At 37.7% G+C, this 19747-nt stretch overlaps 2 protein-coding genes across 2 annotated transcripts; one reads left to right on the forward strand and one right to left on the reverse strand.

The window, feature by feature from the left end:
* The first annotated feature begins 2511 nt into the window (after positions 1–2511).
* On the forward strand, positions 2512–3021 carry LOC148843117 (uncharacterized). The gene has a single exon (XM_088959374.1). The coding sequence runs from the start codon at positions 2512–2514 to the stop codon at positions 3019–3021; it is 510 nt and encodes a 169-aa protein (XP_088815500.1).
* Positions 3022–10576: 7555 nt separating this feature from the next.
* On the reverse strand, positions 10577–11975 carry LOC148843118 (PLATZ transcription factor family protein). The gene is made up of 4 exons (XM_088959307.1): positions 11844–11975; positions 11488–11733; positions 11221–11361; positions 10577–11122 (listed from the first exon to the last, which is right to left on the reverse strand). The coding sequence occupies exons 1-4, from the start codon at positions 11844–11846 to the stop codon at positions 10778–10780; spliced, it is 735 nt and encodes a 244-aa protein (XP_088815433.1). The 5' UTR covers positions 11847–11975; the 3' UTR covers positions 10577–10777.
* Between the last annotated feature and the right edge of the window lie 7772 nt (positions 11976–19747).

Consider the following 19747-nt stretch of genomic DNA (forward strand, 5'->3'; position numbering starts at 1 on the left):
CCACCAGGCATCAGCAAAATATAAATAAAAAAGAAATCTTAAAAATTAATATAGGTTTTTGAACCATCGTTACCTGGAAGGTTAGACCATTCGACTTAGAGATCGTTATAACAACCGGATCCATTTTACGCTTGAACTGGAACTTTGTCAAAAACTATTGATTTGGTCAACAACCTATTAACCTGTCAAACAGTCAATCCATTTGCGTTAGACAATAGCTTTTGACTTTTTTATTTTTTATGAATGCCTACATACATTCATAAAGAATGTGCATACATCATATGAAAAATATTAATTAATTAAATAAATTAAGGTCCTTTTGGTTACAATGGAAATTGGAATCAGCTGGATTGGGATTTTATTCCCAAAACAGGGGGAGGAAATGACCGTTCTACTGGGAGTAAGAATGGATTCTGATTCCATCAACCAAACAGTTGGAATTAGACTGAGCCATTCCAATTCCAATTCCAGACTCCTATTCTCACAAATCAAATGGGACCTAAGTGTTTCATGGAGGGCCAGCTCAAGACCTTATGTCATCCAACATGCATAGGATAATGGCGACAGCTCACGTCTAGAGGGGACTCCTTATGACATCCAACGTGCATCGGATGATGGTGGCTATCGAATGGTGGACGTCAAAAGCATATTGAAGAAGAATTCGAAGATGTTTTAGAAGTCAAGTTCCTAGTTGTTTTACAAGCCTAAATTACCTAGTTATTTTAGTCTACAAGTCTACCCGTATGTATTATAAATACTTCAGTTTCTGAGCTCAATGACACACAAGAATTTCTTATCACCTTTTTCTCTCTCTACTAAGGCTGCGCCTAGTTCTTTCTTTCATGAGGCTTCAAGACCGAAGCCAACTCAATCGTCCAATGCTTGTTCACCCAGTCGAGTGCGTCACGCTGCGTCAGCTGGTATCAGAGCGGGAGTTCGCTCAGTCAGATGGCCAACCAGGACTGTAGTAGTCGCAACCAACCCCGTGACAGAGATCAGGGGTTACAAGTTGTTTGGAGAGCAATCGAAGAGCAGCAAATAGCCACTTGTAACATTGAGCAACAATTGGCAGATATCGTTGGACAACTACAGACTTTGTTGCGGGAGGATATTCCAAGGAATAGGGATAATGCATTGCACCAAGCTGGAGAAGACGACCATGGTAGGCCAATCATTGATCCTATACCCAAGAACCCTATTATTGATGATGATAGCGACGATGAGCTAGAGTTCGGTGTTGCTCCAGTTATTCCCGATGATGGCAAGACTGGTAGGAATTGGCGAAATCAAGGCGATTTTAATCTCCGTCGGAATGATGATGAGTTTAAACTCAAGGTGGATATCCCTACTTTTAGTGGAGATCTGGATATCGAGGGCCTTCTAGATTGGATCACCGAGGTCGACCATTTCTTCGAGTACATGGAGATCCCGGAAGAAAGAAGGGTGAAACTAGTAGCTTTTCGATTGAAGGGAGGAGCATCTGTCTGGTGGGAACGAATGAGGGAGACTCGGATCAGAGAAGGAAGAGGTCCAGTTCGAACATGGAGACGCATGAAACAATTAATAAGAGGTAGGTTTTTGCCTCCTAATTATGAGCAATATATGTTTGAGTCGTACCAACCGTGTGCGCAGGGAACAAGAAGTGTGAATGAGTACACCTCAGAATTTCTAAAATTAGCTGAAAGGAACCAACTGCCGGAAAGCAACAATCAACAAGCAGCCCGTTATTTGAGCGGTTTGAAACTTGCAATCCAAGACAAGATTAGAGTCCAGATGGTTCTGAGTGTGCAGGAAGCCAGGAACTTAGCTTTGAAGGCTGAGTTAATATTCCAAGAGAGGACCCGAGCCGATAATTATCGACGGTATAGTGGGAACGACAACAGGACGGCAGCAGTCGACAAGGGCAAGCCAACCCAAGGAGTACAACCCTCTCACTCGCTGAATGCAGCTAACACCAGTAAGGCCACAACGGGAGGAAACACTCAAGGTAATACTTTAAACCCTCCTAAAGCCATGAATCCCTACGCAAAACCTGCTCCTTTTAAGTTCTTCAAGTGCAATGAAGTTGGGCAAAGGTCTAGTGACTGTCCTAGAAGAAAGACAATTAACATGGTGGAGAGGGATGAGGAAGAAGTTGGTGATGACGAAGTATATTGTGGACCCGATGGAGAGGACGAAGAAGGTACTTATGAGCATAAAGAGTACATGTGTGTTGTGAGGAAGCTAATGCTATCTTAGAGAAGTAAAGATGCCACATAATGACATTGGCTGTTTTGCACTAGGTGCATGGTACAGGGCCAGTTATTTGAATTAATTATTGATAGCGGTAGTTAGGAAAATATCATCGGCAGGGATGTGGTACAGAAACTGCAACTACTTCCTAAGAAACACCTGAACCCTTACACGATTGGTTGGATCAGGGAAGTCGGGGGCGTACGTGTGGAGGAGCACTGCAAGGTTCCATTCTCTATTGGTAAATATACTAATGAGGTTTATTGTGATATTGTGGATATGGATGCTTGCCATATTTTGCTTGGTAGGTCATGGCAGTTTGATGCAAATGCCAAACACCTATGTAGGAAGAACACATACCAGCTCGAGAAAGGGGGTGTGCGCTATACACTATTACCTATGGCAGAAAAGAACCAAACCAAGGCTTCAAAGGTAGAGGAGAGGAATTTACTTACCATAACACATCACCACTCTGAGTTTGTAAGGGATTGTAAAGACACCCACGAGGTCCACTTACTGGTTATAAAAGGAGAGAGTATGAGTGAACCACTAGGGGAGAACAAAATTCTAGTGGAAGTGCAGGGACTGCTCGACGAGTTTCATGATGTAGTTCCCGACGAATTACCCAATAAGCTTCCACCCATGCAAGACATTCAGCACCACATTGATTTTGTTCCTGATGCTAGCCTACCTAATATGCAACACTATAGAATGAGTCCTAAAGAGAATGAGATTTTATGGGAGAAGGTAGAGGAACTGTTGAAAAAGGGCACATCCAAGTTAGCATGAGTCCTTGTGCAGTACCGACATTATTAACACCGAAGAAAGATGGGAATTGGAGGATGTGTGTTGATAGCAGAGCAATCAACAAGATCACTGTTGGCTACAAGTTTCTCATTCCTAGGCTGGATGACATGCTTGATCAACTTCATGGGGTTGTGGTCTTTTCCAAAATCGATCTCAGGAATGGTTATCATCAGAACAAAATCCATCCCGGAGACGAATGGAAGACCGCTTTCAAGACAAGAGATGGATTGTTTGAATGGTTAGTCATGCCTTTTGAACTAACTAATGCACCAGGCACTTTCATGAGACTGATGAATCAGGTACTTTGCCCTTTCATTGGTAAATTTGTGGTGGTATATTTTGATGATATTTTGATTTATAGAAAATCTGTTGATGAGCACATAGGACATATCCGAGGGGTATTGAGTGCGTTAAGGGAAAATAAACTATATGCTAATTTGAAGAAATGTAATTTTATGAGTGATAGGTTATTGTTCTTGGGTTTCGTTGTAAGCAATGATAGAATTAAAGTGGATGAGGAGAAAGTGCGAGCCATTAGGGAGTGGGCAACCCCAACGAATGTCACCGAGTAAGGCGTTTTCATGGGTTAGCAACTTTCTATAGGCGGTTTATCAAACACTTTAGCAGTATTGTAGCTCCTACCATTGAGTGTTTGAAGAAGGGTAAGTTTCAGTGGGGAGAAGAACAAGAGCAAAGTTTTGCTCTCATAAAAGAGAAGTTATGCACCGCTCCTGTCTTAGCACTACCAAGCTTTGACAAATTATTTGAGGTTGAGTGTGATGCTAGCGGAGTGGGCATAGGGGCTGTGTTATCACAAGACGAGACCAGTTGCTTTCTTTAGTGAGAAGTTACGTGAAGTTAGAAAGAAGTGGTTCACTTATGATAAAGAATTTTATGCTGTTGTGAGAGCATTGAAGACCTGGGAACACTATTTGATTGCTAAAGAATTTGTCCTCTACACCGACCATCAAGCTCTTAAGTATTTAAGTAAGCAAAAACAGATGAGGAGTGATCTGCATGCTAGGTGGTCTGCTTTTATTGATAAATTCCCATACAAATTTGTGTATAAGGCTGGACAACAGAACACAGTGGCCAATGCTTTGAGTAGACGTGAGGCCCTAATTAAGACTCTTAGTATCGAAATTGTGGGCTTTAAATGTTTGAAAGATTTGTACGCCCAGGATGAAGACTTCAAGCAGGTTTGGGAGAAATGCATGAACAGACAGCCAACAGGTGATTTTCTATGTACATGGTAGATTTCTTATGAAGGGGGACCAACTGTGCATTCCTTGCATCTCCCTTCGTGAGAAAAATCATCAGGGATTTGAATTGAGGCGGCTTAGCAGGACACCTCAGGAGGGACAAGATGATTGAGGCTGTCAAGGGGCATTACTACTGGCCTAAACTAAGAAGAGATGTGACCACTATCATGAGTAGGTGCTATATATGTCAGGCAGCTAAGGGACAGGCCCAAAATACTGGTCTTTACATGCCTTTACCAGTTCCTACCACTATTTGGGAAGACTTGTCTATGGATTTCGTGGTGGGATTACCAAAGACTCCATGAAACATGGATTCCGTCTTTGTGGTTGTTGACCGGTTTTCCAAGATGGACCATTTTCTCCCATGCAAGAAGGTCGCGGATGCAATAGCAACAACCAAACTATTCTTCAGGGAGATTGTCCGTTTACATGGGGTACCTAAGACCATTACATCAAACCGAGATACGAGGTTCCTAAGTCACTTCTGGATGACCTTGTGGAGGTTATTTGACTCATCATTAAATTTCAGCAGTATAGCTCATCCGCAAACTGATGGGCAGACAGAAGTGGTAAATCGAACTCTGGGTAACCTGATCCGCAGTATTTGCAGAGAGAGGCTGAACCAGTGGGACTTTGCCATTGCTCAAGCAGAGTTTGCCTACAACAATGCAGTTCGTAGTTCTACAGGTAGATCCTTATTTTATATTATTTATATGAAAGTCCCTAACCATGCGTTGGACTTGGTGAAGCTACTCAGGGTACCAGGCCTTAGTACGTCAGCAAAGTAGCTGGCAAGACAGATTTAGTCAGTACAGGAGGAAGTACAGCGGAAACATCAAAGGACCAATGCAAAGTATAAACTCGCAGCTGACAGGCATCGCAGGTAATAGGTGTTTGACGTTGGTTATGAAGTCATGGTGTTCTTAAGGAAGGAACGCCTACCCGTTGGGAAGCATAGCAAGCTACAGCCTCAGAAGTACGGTCCATACAAGATTATTAAGAAGATCAATGACAATGCTTACATAGTGGACTTGCCAGATCACATGGGTATTTCTAAAACATTTAATGTTGCTAATCTTCATCGTTATTTACCAGAAGCGACACTTGCATACCCAGATCATGACTCGAGGTCGAGTTCTTCCCAAGTGGGGGAGAATGATGGAGGTCCAGCTCAAGACCCACCGAACCAACCGATGACAACTCACGTCTAGAGAGACCTTATGTCATCCAACATGCATAGAATAATGGCGACAGCTCACGTCTAGAGAGGACTCCTTATGACATCCAACATGCATCGGATGATGGTGGCTATCGAACGGTGGACGTCAAAAGCATACTGAAGAAGAATTCAAAGATGTTTTAGAAGTCAAGTTCACCTAGTTATTTTAGTCTACAAGTCTACCCATATGTATTATAAATACTTCAATTTCTGAGCTCAATGACACACAAGAATTTCTTATCACCTTTTTCTTTCTCTACTAAGGCTACGCCTAGTTCTTTCTTTCATGAGGCTTCAAGACTGAAGCCGACTCAATCATCTGGTGCTTGTTCGCCCGGTCAAGTGCTTCACGCTGTGTCAGTATTACTGACAATTGATCCCCATCCAAGAAACTTGATATTACAAAGATTAAAAAAAGAATCAGAGAAGGAGAAAGAGGACTTTACTGTAGAAGGAAAGACATTTTGACCTTTTCAATGTCTTCTAATCTTCCTAATATGAGGATTAGTCATAAATCATAGTAGCTGGTCCAAAAAATGTATTTTCCTTGTAAACAAGAGAAGTAGGGTTTGAAGATAATATATGTAGTTGTTAACCATCTTCTTTGTTGTTAGAATTTTGGATCAATACTCTCTGCAATATATGAAAACAACTTGTGTTCATTAATTGAACCAACAAATATGAACACATCCTTCTGTGCAACATGGAGCACGTGGTTCCAATGAGAGAGGGAGACCAGTGTGAAAGGAAGAAAAGGGGTGTATTTCACATACTCTCTTAAGCTCTTATAAATGGTCGTTATAGTCATTTTGATAACAGTAGGATTAGGACCACATTATTATATTGTTAAATTACTCTAGAAAACATTGGACTTTATTAACTATTATCTCCACTACAAAAGCTGCTATTCCAGTTTCACTCAATTATGGATTTCAAAAAAAAAGTTTCACTCAATTATACCATTAAACCTTTTAGTGCTAATTAATTATTTTCAAAACAAATACCCAAATTCACATTTTGATAAATAGTCCACAATTTTGAGAAAGCAGCAATAACTGTTTCAATCACCTTTATGACTGTAACAATGGAAAGATAAGCATAAGCTGCCAGCCATTCTAACCATCTTCTTTATTTAGCATTTACCATTTTGTGTTTGGTTGCAAAACCAATTTGTTATTTTTAAGATATTGGGCGGGGGGGGGGGGGGGTTATGTGTAAATACTTCATTTCTATTTTTATATTTTTAAGACAAGCATTACAAATTTGTATTTCAAAAAACTATTGCAGAATTTTTTTTTTCAGTAGTAACTCTGCTATGAACCATTGAATTATAATGGCATGGAACAGTCTAGGTATTTTTCACTTATTCCTTGTAAATTTGCAATTTGGATTTCTCTTCTAAGAATCTATTTTAAAACAAATGGAGTTAATTTTGAGATCAGTTCCACTCAGGAGTCAGCTGGATCAATTTGATACTTTGTCCACTTTAATTTGCACACTTGAGTCAATTGATTCACTTTAGTGATCAGTTACCTTCTAAAAAAGAGAAAAAAGTTCAATTGATTCACTGGGGAAACACTTTCACAAGAAAATTTGAAACAAAAATAAATCAGAATTTTATTTAACTCATTTGCATTCCCTTATAGATATATATATATATATATATATATATATATATATATATATATATATATATATATGAAAATTCCAGGGTAATGAATAAAAACAAATCAAAAATTGCATTGCAAACAAACTAGACCTAATATCAAATGCTAAATATTATATTTCAAATAAATAATGGAAATGGAAAAGTACTTGAAAGAACAAAAGTACCATCATGGCCATAGCAAGCAGGGTAATTAGAAATTTAGCTATAGCATTTCATATGTAATAATCATCTTTTTCATTTTTAATCATCACTCTCGAAGACTTGCTCTTATTTTTATTCTATAAACTACTCTTCTTTATCATATGACCAAGTGTACCAGCTCCATGTTTCCTTGTCTTAAGTTCATCAAATTACTAACTCTGAACATCCAAGGAGTTCTCTATCCCCTCAAGCATATGATGCTACAGCCTAAGCTCATGAAGCAAAAGATTAGATACAAAACTATGGCAGTACAAATGATTTAAGTGTAAGTTCTGACCTATTTTTGTTTTAAATTTTAGCTTATTTTGTTTGATTGCAGTGCAAATGAAGTAAATTAAAACATGAAGCAGAATAAAGTAAAACCCAAAACGAAATTAAACAAGAATTTACATTTTTTTCATTTGCACTTACATGCACTTGTACTAATACAAATAAAATTGCACTGCAATTAAACACAGCCTAAGGATTTCACTTTGTACTAAGACTCAAGAGACTAATTTGAATAGAGCTACCTTTGTAAGATCAATTGGCACATAGAGATTTGAGCTTATAGAGGATTTTCTTCCCTGTAGAATAATAACATTCAAATTCTTGGTTTAAGAGAGGTTTCTAGATAGTAATAAAACAAGTTAGATCATAAGAGGACAAGTCTAGCTGTTTCACTAGCCTTTCTTTATCTAGAATGAGTCAGAGTATTATTGATTATAAGGAGATTATTAGGAATTAATATAAAATTAATTTAAGTTGGTTCTTGGTTTTATTCCCACTCAGAATTCATGCATATGAGAACTTAATAAGAAATTGTATGAGCGGGCCCATATTGGACTTGACTTTGGATGTTAAGGGAGATTTTTATTTAAGAAATACAGACGCTTCTCATCTGTACCATTATATTGAGCTAGCCAGCTCCAACTTTTCTGTGAAGCCCAACAGACTTTTCATTTTTTTTTTCCTTTTCATCTACTCAAATATTTATAGTTCACTATTGCAGTAGCAACTACCTGTAGCCTATCCTAGGCAGCAGCAGACCAATGGAAATCGGTCACTTCATTCCATTCTATTATCATCCCAAACAAGGGCAATGTGTGTTTGTGTTTTGATTGGACCCTTGCAGCCTGGGCTATAGTCTTGAGGAGTGAACAATGGTGTGTTTGAAATGGACTTCAATAGAAGATTAAGATTGTTTTTTTCTCTGATTTTTGCAATGAACTATATAAGTGCTTCAGCATGGTCTGAGGAACCCTATGGCCACTAATAAGTCCTATATAAATACAGAAAAAAAAAAAAAAAACTCAGTAGGTTTGTGTATCCTTCCCTTTTATTAGTATCAATTTAAATAATTTATAGATTATTTGTTTCCTTACAAGTATAGCCACTAAAAGATTAAAAATAAACAAACATAAAATCCTGAAATCTATATATTCTTCTTTGAATCATTTTTCTATAGCTTTTACAGCATCTTTCTTTTGCTAACATGAAAGGAATTATATTGACAAAAGTTAAAAAAGAAGCTTTATATAGCTAAAGAAAAGGAAAGAGTATCAAGAAAACACCCATACAGCGATGATAGTAACCAAGGCTATTAGTTCCTAAATTAATCCATCAGTGATAATAGCAACCTGCTGAAACCTACCATTTAGTTTTCACTGAGTAGGGTTGTATAACTTAAATTTGATTTAGATATCCTGTCCAAACCAACAACTCAGTCCCCTTTTCCTTCTTCACAAAAGGGCCTTGCAAACCGGCCTCAGGAAATATGATTCTCATAATCAACCAGTTCAATCCGGGTCAAACATCAGAATGTATATTAATTTTTTTTTTATAAAACCAAAAGGGGTCTAAACCCCTTCTAAAAATCATTTTAATTGCATAGTTCATATTAAATCATTTAAAAATGGATAAATTTTGGATAGTGAACCACTTAGAAGAACTAGCTAAGCTCACTACAAACACATTGGTTGTAGAGGTAAAGAACAAGATCTCAACCCTTTAAAAAGAATTAAAGCACAAAAGCTCGACCCTTTGAAAGAAAACAATAGATAAAGGAAACAAAAAAGAATCTTATAGTAATTGTATATCTCTAGGACTGTGATAAGCGTATGAAGAGTTTTGACTGGTCAAATATGCAAATTCGGCACCTCTCTGTCTGTCTCTAGCCTCTTGGAGGAGAGCGACGAAATTGTCTGTTGCAGTCAAAGTCAAAGGAGTCCCTACCCTTTCAGAAAATTACTTTTTAGGACTTGATCATGAGGTGGGTGACAAAGATTTTGGATTTTTTAATAATTAATTAAGAACATTAGCTCCTTAATTTAATTCAAAACAGTCATAAACTAATATCATAATATAGGAACACGAGTGCACCTTTCGAGCATCCAGCTGACTGTAACAGACCATGAAAAAATTCATCAATTTCTCAGGAGTTTTTGTAATGAGAAATCGAGTAATTTATAATCCAATTTTTAGCAGGAATGGAGAACAATTTCTCTGGTATGTGCTAAACATATCAAATCCATTTTGGTTAAGATGGATTCATTTTTTTTCATGCATGTACAGACAGAATGAAAGGCCAAAACTTAAAAAAAAAAAAAAAAAAAAAAAAAAAAAAAAAAAAAGAAGAAGAAGAAGAAGAAGAAGAAGTAATTCTCATCGAATAATAAACTGATTAACTCATTTAAATGGAAGTTAGCTACTTGAAAGTCTAGGTGGGTTATCACTTATCAGGTCTTATGTATACTTCTCTATTTTTCTCTCTACCCAACCGAAAAGTAGTAAGATATGAATAATCAAGTCCCAAGCAAATCTATTAAAACCATCCCTTCATCTGAAGGGTACCCTCATTAAATCAAAGATGTCCATCTTGGTTTCTTTTTTTTTTTTTTGATGAAAAATAGAAACTTGGATGATTAAGCAGTTCATGCACACAGGAGATGGGACCATGTTTATATATATTCATGCATGGCCATTACGTCCATAACCCCCCATACGTATCCAAAACCTTATATATTTTCACTGTATATATTTATATTTGTAATTTTCCAAACTGAGCCTGAGAAAGTAAAATGGCCATATAACGTGAGAAATTGAGGTATCTAGGGTTTTTACAGAGAACATGGTGCCTCCAATTAAATATTCAGAAAGCCTTCGGAAAATGTACAAACGTTAAAACTCGGAATTGGGAATCACGTGATGCCATTAAGACAAACCCCCCCGACCGATATTTAATTACTTTATAACTTAATTAATTACATTAAATAAAAACTTAGAGAGAGAAAGAAAAGAGAGAGAGAGAGAGAGAGAGAGGGCAATAGAAGTCGGTTAAAGAAATAAAGAAAAAGAACTAGAGAGAAGTAGTCTGTTCTAATTTAAGTTTTCTTTGGTAAATTGGTGCTAACACAGTGGGGACCTATGAGGGATGCCTTTTCTTCTACTAATGCTTGTGGCCATGTCTTCGTCTGAAACCCTGCTAGCTGACCTTGCGCACACGTACAACCCACTTCTCTTCTTGCGAACAAAGTCGGTGCACGCGACGCTCATATTCTCAGACCCAGATGACCCCGACGATGATGTGCTCATTGGCTCGTCGCAGTCTACGATTGTGGAACGCGGTGTCTCGTTGGTTGCCTCCTCGTCTCCGGCGTCCTGAGGAACCAGGAAATCCGAACTCAGTTGTAACGAGTTGCATGTCCTCAAGTATGGAGAGAGATCCTTCTTATGCTTCAGTACGAAATCCACCTGATCATATATATCAATGAATCAAGTATATATATGATTATATTGATTGGGACTAATTCTTCTGAAAACATCAAATGCTTCGACATGATGAGTCTTACCTTGCAACCCAGAGAGCAATGGATATAAGGTTCTTGCAGGCTTCGATCGCAGGAGGTGCAGTAATTGCCAGAGCCCTTGAACTGCCTGCTCTGGGGTCTCTTCTTGATGAACACCACTTTGGCGCTGTTTATGGTATAGGCCTGAGAGAGAAGAATTAACAGAGAATTATATTCAAACCAAGAAGTAGTATTGTATTAGTAATTGATAAGAACGCGGTAACTGAGGAGAAGAAAAAGAAGAAGATGCAATTTCCTTCAACCGATCACCTGAACATTAGAGCAGTCAATGAGCTTCTCAAGGTCCTCCAGCCGAACTACGTCGTGATATACGTATCGACGAACCTGAACGAGTCTGTGGTATCTGTGGGAGGGCAAACAGTGGGGGCAAATACTGGTGCAACAATCCAAACACAATATGTTCTTCTCGTTCTTCTTCGCAGTCTCATGCGTCGAACACCCCACGAAGAATTTCTGTGTGTAGAGGGCTTCCAACCATGCGGGCTTCTGAATTCCCTGCAAAAAGAATCAAAACGATTCAAATCGGTAGAAAGAATCAAAGAAACAAGGTGGGTTGAATTCATTATAAGAAGCAGTTGAGCAGGAGTAATACTGAGGAAACCCACCATGATCACATCAACCACAACGACCCACCGACGACTGACGATGTCAATGATGATGATGATGGCTCTCCCTCCTTAGTTATGAACCAAGGCCATCACCAAAGTAAGAGAGGGATTAAGGTATGGAGATAAGAGAGTATTTATGGAGGACGGTCACAAGAGAAGAAAGGGTATTTATATATATTTATTCCTTGGTGAGAGAGATACACAGCATTTTGTCAAGAGGACTGGAGTGAACAATAAAGAAAGAGAGTAAGATATGAGGAGAACGTGGGCGCGCTGTTTCTGTGTCCCCCATTCCTTACTCTTTAAACTATTTATCTCTTCTTGGCTCAAGAGCTCTAACCCTAAACTAATCTACTATTGACTCAGCTACCCAAGAAAAAAAGCTTCTTGATTCTTCTTTCATGGTTACTATGTGGTGGAGCAAAGTGACCCAATGCAAGGAATATCAGGACCGTCTGATCCCTATCAATTGGCCAGCCTATGCTGCTTGTCCCATTGCATATAGGACTCATGGCTGGCTGTGGGATGATCTAAACCATCCAAGATAGTTGATATATTATCAAGTGATGATTGATATCTTATACAATTTTCTCAACCATCTGATTCATACATTTGAGTTCTATAAGAAAATGGGGAAAGGGTTCAAGGAAAAAAGTTCAGACTTGCCTGCTCTGATACTTCTGATTGCATTACTGTATAGTACCCTCTTTTCTTGTTTTATTTAAAGGAAAATATCTGGGGTGGAACCGGCTCATAGTATGCAGTTATGCACAGTGGGCCCAGACCACCGGATGCATGCCATTAATCAATCAGCAATTGCAGAGGAAAAACAAACTAAATCAAAACATGTACGAAAAAGCTAGGTTTTGGGGTGTCAACCATGGCTAACATTCAACCACTTCTCTGTCTGCATGCAACTGCAACCATGCTTCATGATTCAGTTTTGTTGAAAAACATCACAAACAATCAAAAACTCCTCGGAATTAATGCTACAGTTAATTAATTAAGCTCTGGGTTCTCACCAGAGTTTATTTAATGATAAAGATTATTTGTTTGGACAAATTCCTTAAATTTTCTCATAATTAACTAATCATTTTCTGTTATTAACGACTGTTAACGGAAATATGAAAAAGACTATCTACCCTCTACTCTTCTTTAAATTTTCAAAAGTATGCCTATCTTTGTCTACTGCATCTCGACATCCCTAGTACCCAATTATCCATCTTCTTCATCGTAGTTGATGGAAATTCTAGTGCTTAATTACCCACTAAAACTTCACAGAAAAAAGCCTCCAACTTGATAGGGTTTTAGACCAGACAAGACCAGAGTAAGAAAAACCTCCAACTCTGTCTTCCTTTGTTTTGCTAAGAGTCGTCGATATCTTTTTCATTGACCATCCATGACTTCAAACAACTCTTTTGCTCCGTCGTCTAGGGTTAGCTTGAAGACTGTTAGAAAAGCTGTAAATGATCTGCTGAAATGGATCAATGCAAAGAAACAATAAAGCTGTAGATGCTCCGTCATCTAGTGTGCCATGCCCCCATCTCCTCTCTTTCTCAGACACCTATGTTTGTGTTTCGTTAGTCATCGTCGACGCTTGGCTTGGCCTGATTCGAATTTTCAATTATAAGAAAATTTTTTGAAGGAGTTCTCTTTTTCTCTCCAATTAAAAGCTTGCGCTCTCTCTGCTCCCCTGTCACACCATTTTCAGTACTTCCAGCGCCCCTGTGGCCATTACTACCATTGCCACCACTGTGCGACATGAAACTGCGATGACGGAAACATAGTCACCGGTGGCAGCTGCAGTGACCAAGGATACATCAGCATCCTCTCCCACAAAGACAAAGAGCAACCTTGGGGGAGAAGCGAAAGCGATACAACAGGATTTTCCGAGAGATGGAATGGACTTATACAATTTGTCAGAAAGGATATTTTAAGAATTTCTAGAAAATATATTAATGACGGGGTGTGATGAAAAGTTAATAATAAGGGAAGTTTTAGATAATTGTCACAAAAATTAAGAGTATTTTAAGATAATATACAAAAAACAAAGATAGAATTAGTCAATTCCTAAACGATAGGTATACTTTAAGAAATATGTCAAAAATGCCTTTTTGATTAAGAAAAGTGATTCAAGCACACTTCACTGCTGAGAATTTGAAAAGACAAAAGGTACCCATAAATTTTTGACAGACAATTAATTTACTATTAATTAGATGTGCCCAAATCACCACTCCTCTAGAATCAAAATCCAGGTTTTCTATTTTTTATTTCTTTATCATCTCACTTTCCACAGCTTTTACATTCTGGGATACTTAAGCTGGAAGCAAGTTCATGATTCTTGTGGGAATTAATTTCTTTGTAAAATTCAGAATGTAGAAATTCTGCCAAGAATCAAATGAGAATCTCTGTAAGGCATTTGGGTTGAATTCTGATGGGGATTTCATAATCAATTCGACATGCAATATTCCTTCCCGAATCGCATCCTGTAACTCGATTAATCCTGTGACTATAGGTGGTAATTAAAATTTGGTAGACTGGTCAGAACCTAAACAATTGAAAATTATAAAGGATTTTATAAGGCTGGATATAGACTATAGGGTCGATTTTTTAAATCCAACCAGGTTTTGGAGTTTTATCCAAACGGCCCCTTATGCTTGAAAGAAAAAGTTCAGGATTTTTTTGTGGAATGTTTTAAAACAAAATTAGGAAATGCCATGTAATTAGGCAACTACTAATGCCACTCTTCTATTTAATTATTTTCTGTTGTAAACACTCCTCTCATAAATTTATTATTTTTTAGGGTCATTTACTAAATTGCACATATATAGTTTCATGAATTTACAAAAATATGCCTATGGTATTTATTTTACTATAACACCCCTGTAGTTTGCAATCGATTTACTTAATTCACCTTCTGTTTTGTTAGATGGAAGTAAAAAATTATGGTTTTGATCCAAACATCCACTAGAACAAATTTAATTAAAAGAAAATAAAACAGAAATATCATTCTAACCTATGGTAAAATGTGAGCACTTACCTGAGAGTCTGAATCACCTACCAACAAAACACATTCCAACCCTCTACCAACATGATCTCACACCATACATCCCATACATAACAGGTCCCACTTTAATGATGGGTCCCAGTCTCATGGTAAGATGTAGGATACTAGATCAAGCCAGTAAAGTGTATGCACTCAAGATCTTTAACTAATTTTTGTTGTAGAGGGAGGGTCTTCATTTTAATATATATATATATGGGTGTTTTAGTAAATGACCCTTTTTTTAATTAGAATCTAAATGCCAAGTATACGCGCATGATGTGCATGCAGCAAATACGATATAAAGAGAGAGAGGTTGTTTAATATTACCACCATCACTCCCCACATTTCTATAATTGTATTCACCAAACAAGGGAGTGTCCTCGTGATGCACAAACACCAGCCTCGGTGTTTATGGCTTTATGCTATATGCTGCCTGCATGTTTCTAGCATTCCTTTCCGTTTTTCAGAGTTTTCTTATATACAGAATCCCTAAACCATGTATTAATTTCTCTCTCCTAATTAATGTTATACTTGAATACATTTTTTAACATTTAAATATAATTAAATATCAAATAAAAAATAAAATGGTCTAGAAAAAGGGCATTTCTAATCTATATTTTGAGAATAAGTATAAAAAATCATGAAGCAAATATAAAATAATAAATTGTAATTTAGAAAAGTAAACTTCCTTTTTCTTCTTGAAACGACCCAAAATATAGAAATAAGATTTATTAACTGTAGTGAAGTTAATCATCCAATTGCAATTTACAACTGTTTCTCTCTGTTGAAAGTTGAAACAACCAGGGGGACCGGCTTGGCTGTTCTCTGGTTTTTATTGTCATTGGCTCAATAAACATCCTGTATAACAATGTCCAATCTCTCTGTTGAAACTGATCCCACTAATTTTCTGCTTCAGTTTTAAGACATTGATCCAAGGCTTGTGTGAAATTGGGTAGAGACCATCCTACATGATCTACCTACGGCTGGTACCCACTACGTACCCAGATTGAATTTGAGACAACAAAAACAACAAGAACCCAGCCTCTCTCTCTCTTTCTCTCTCTCTCTCTCTCACACAAACATACAAACAGATGGGGCTTGGCCTACGTATTCAGGCCTAGTTGAAGTTGGTCTCATGAACTGTTAAAAAGGATAGATCCCTATACATCTGATCTTCTGTACAGGAGGTATTTCAAAGGAGCTTAGAGGACAACCATATCATTCACCTAATAATCAGGTAAATGGTTAAGTCTTCCATTATACAAGACCATGTGGAGCCTAGATGTAGCAATTTATTTCAAAACTCAGACCATCAAGATCTTTCCGTATACCCTAAATATTAAAGAATCATCTCCGCTTAAAGCCTGCATCACCTCCAGCACTGGTCTGGTCTGGTCTGAGTCATATATGTATCAGAATCCGATGAATGAAGTCCTGATCTCATATTTGTTTGGATGTCGAGCTAAGCTCTCTTGGCAATAAAAGGGTTCACTTGGGCTGGTGTAGATGGGGTGGGGGTGGGGGGGGACCATGGTGTTCATTATGTGATAGGTGGGTCCCAATCTACTCCAACCAGCTCGAATTCCTCCGTAAGTCAAGTCAATCCAATTTCACAACTCCAGCCAAAATGAAAAGATCCAAATGAAAAAGGTTTCTAGGCTTGCTATATATATATATATGGGTTTTGACCCATCAAATACAGCATCTTCCTTTTATCCTAGTCTAGCCCAATAAAATCTTGGGGTTCTGGTTAAAGTGTTTAACCAACCACCACCAACCGAACTCCTTTTGGTGACCGTTGGATCATTCCCTGGAGCCCATCATCACGGATCACACATATGTCAGCATGTACTACAAAAATAAGTACAAACCATCCTGGAGGGAGATGAGAGGGAGGTGGACAGGTCACGTGACATGTGCTGGGGTTGTACTTGGAGATGCAATATAATTATAGTGAACCTCACGTGCAAGGATAGTAGGGTCTGGGGTTCCAATTAATGTCCAAAGTTGGGTCATCTTGGACTGATCAAAAATATTCCTTTTGGCCAACCCCAACCGTCCCAAGCCCAAAATGTTCTTCTTTTTGCCTTTGTTTATGTTCCACTTTTCTCTTCTTTTTATTTATTTATTTTCTGTAATGGTCAAAGGTCAAAGGGTCAGTAGTGCACGAGGGGGGGCCAGAAAAGGCAAAGCAGAGAGGATCAGAGTGCACGAGGGGATCCACAGAGATGCACTTTTGCCCTCTGTCAAAGTTTTGGGCTAAGCCTCACATGGCCCATTCTATTTATTGCCCTTTTTAAGGGCTGAGATCACATGGCAATGGCATCCTTTTATGTTTGGCTTGGCTTTGTTTCCCATTTGGAGCACCCAAAGGAATGAAGATGAAGGTACTTCCACTGCTTTTTGATTCCATTAAGTCACTCATTTCTCTCTATAATGTTTGGGACTACAGCTACAGTGTTGTCAAATTTGTGTGGATTTGGATTTGTTCTGTAAGTGTGAGATTTTAGTTATATGGATCCAAATTCGGATCCTATTAGATCACATTCAACTTGCTTTTTCTTGAACTTACAGCTCTAAATACAGTTTGAATTTCACTTTTGGATCAAATGCAATTATATCTTCTGTGGGTTGAGTATAGATGTGTTCTATGCTTGAGATCTGGTGGGAACTTGCATGGTGACTTGGATGGTAATGGGTCTATTTGTGATCCATATCCAGCTTAATCAGATGGGATCCAGATCCTCCCAGCTGACTGTGGAAGCTGCTTCTGCACTTCCGAAAGGGGAGAGATGTGCAGTTGCACTGTGAGTCTGTGAGGCTCAAGCCTTGACCTTGCAAGGCAAGGCATACACCTTGAAGCGAATGCCATGCCAAGGCATTTGTAAGCCTCATTTTCATGCAGCCTACTAAGACTATGGCTTGATATATGTGTAAAAACAGTGTTTCCTTTTGTACTAAAACATTACATAAGATATGGAAGACTTTTAGGGTCCGTTTGATTTATTGTCAAAATCAAAATGGTTTATTCCCATAGTCTGTTTACTTCAAAGAGGAATTGAAATGGAAATTGGAATCAATTGGAATGGGATTTCATTCGTGAGAGGGAGAGAATGACCATTCCCTCAAATGGAGAAATACCTTTCCAATAGAAATGGGAATAGAATTTCGATTCCGCCCAACCAAACAGTTGGAACCGAAATGCTCCTTTCCAATTCCAATTCTGGACCCTAAATGGGCCGTTAATCTCTTAATCAAGACAAATAAATAAATATACAGATGTGTGTGTGAGAGAGAGACAGAGGTTCTCACATTTCTTCTCTTTGTGCAATTGAAGATTTTGTACAACTCCTAATTGACTTCTCCATTTTTCTCCCTAATATTTCAATAAAATATAATGGGGTTTCTCACGCAAGGACTTGGTTTTTTCATTTATGCTTTTTAGTTAATCTATAACTTTTTCCTTAAAAGTACCTTATCTCAATCTTATTTTATTTTCTTCACTCATCTACCTATTATTCCTGAATATTGATTTGAAATCATCTTGCAATTGCAAGCCCCTCAACTGGCCTAGTTTCTTTTATTTTTGATCTAAGGCCGTGTTTGGTTTAAAGAAAAACGTAAGGATGAGGACATAATTTTTGTTTCAAACCAAACACAGCCTAAATTTCTAGTATCTATATTTGCCGGACAATTCTTCCTGTTTCTGTTTTAACCCGTTACATGATGTTAATTTTTAATTCAATTGAAAATCAAAAGGTATTCAAGAAATGATTTCATCCAGTAACCGGGAAATTATATGATGTGGAAAAGATATGGTATGAAAAGAGTTTGATCAATTAAAACCCAGATAAATAACAACCAATAATCATATACATTAAAAGGTTTAAATGATAACCACATAGCAATTGCTGAAAATCAAATATTATTGAAGATATGCACCTTAATCCATATACGAGTTTTTATTTTTTTCAGGAAAATTTATGATGCGGGAAAGATAGAACCTAGATTTCCCCACTCACTTTTCCTATCCATTTTCTACCGGCCGTGAATTGCAGCCAGCCACACATCTCTCAATTCATAATAGAGATATGTGGCTACAATTTAAGATGGTAGAGAGTAGATAGGAAAAGTGAGTAGAAAATCCCATTTGAAAAAGATATGGTATGAGAAGAGTTTTGACCAACCAAAATCTATCCATGAATTTTGATAAATAATACCTTATATACGAGTTTTTATTTTTTTCAGGAAAATTTATGATGCGGGAAAGATAGAACCTAGATTTCCCCACTCACTTTTCCTATCCATTTTCTACCGGCCGTGAATTGCAGCCAGCCACACATCTCTCAATTCATAATAGAGATATGTGGCTACAATTTAAGATGGTAGAGAGTAGATAGGAAAAGTGAGTAGAAAATCCCATTTGAAAAAGATATGGTATGAGAAGAGTTTTGACCAACCAAAATCTATCCATGAATTTTGATAAATAATACCTTATATACGAGTTTTTATTTTTTTCAGGAAAATTTATGATGCGGGAAAGATAGAACCTAGATTTCCCCACTCACTTTTCCTATCCATTTTCTACCGGCCGTGAATTGCAGCCAGCCACACATCTCTCAATTCATAATAGAGATATGTGGCTACAATTTAAGATGGTAGAGAGTAGATAGGAAAAGTGAGTAGAAAATCCCATTTGAAAAAGATATGGTATGAGAAGAGTTTTGACCAACCAAAATCTATCCATGAATTTTGATAAATAATACCTTATATACGAGTTTTTATTTTTTTCAGGAAAATTTATGATGCGGGAAAGATAGAACCTAGATTTCCCCACTCACTTTTCCTATCCATT

This window comes from Nelumbo lutea, chromosome 8 (assembly GCF_056320005.1).
Source record: "Nelumbo lutea isolate HS-2025 chromosome 8, American lotus-T2T, whole genome shotgun sequence".
NCBI classification, from domain to species: domain Eukaryota; kingdom Viridiplantae; phylum Streptophyta; class Magnoliopsida; order Proteales; family Nelumbonaceae; genus Nelumbo; species Nelumbo lutea.

What these genes read in the sequence shown, in the direction of transcription:
- LOC148843117 (XM_088959374.1), top strand. Translation starts at nt 2,512, where the DNA reads ATGGATGCTTGCCATATTTTGCTTGGTAGGTCATGGCAGTTTGATGCA.
- LOC148843118 (XM_088959307.1), bottom strand. An exon ending in TTGACTGCTCTAATGTTCAG is followed by an intron (nt 11,362 to 11,487) that starts GTGATCGGTTGA and finishes CTTCTCTCTCAG; the next exon opens with GCCTATACCATAAACAGCGC. An exon ending in ATTGCTCTCTGGGTTGCAAG is followed by an intron (nt 11,123 to 11,220) that starts GTAAGACTCATC and finishes ATATATGATCAG; the next exon opens with GTGGATTTCGTACTGAAGCA.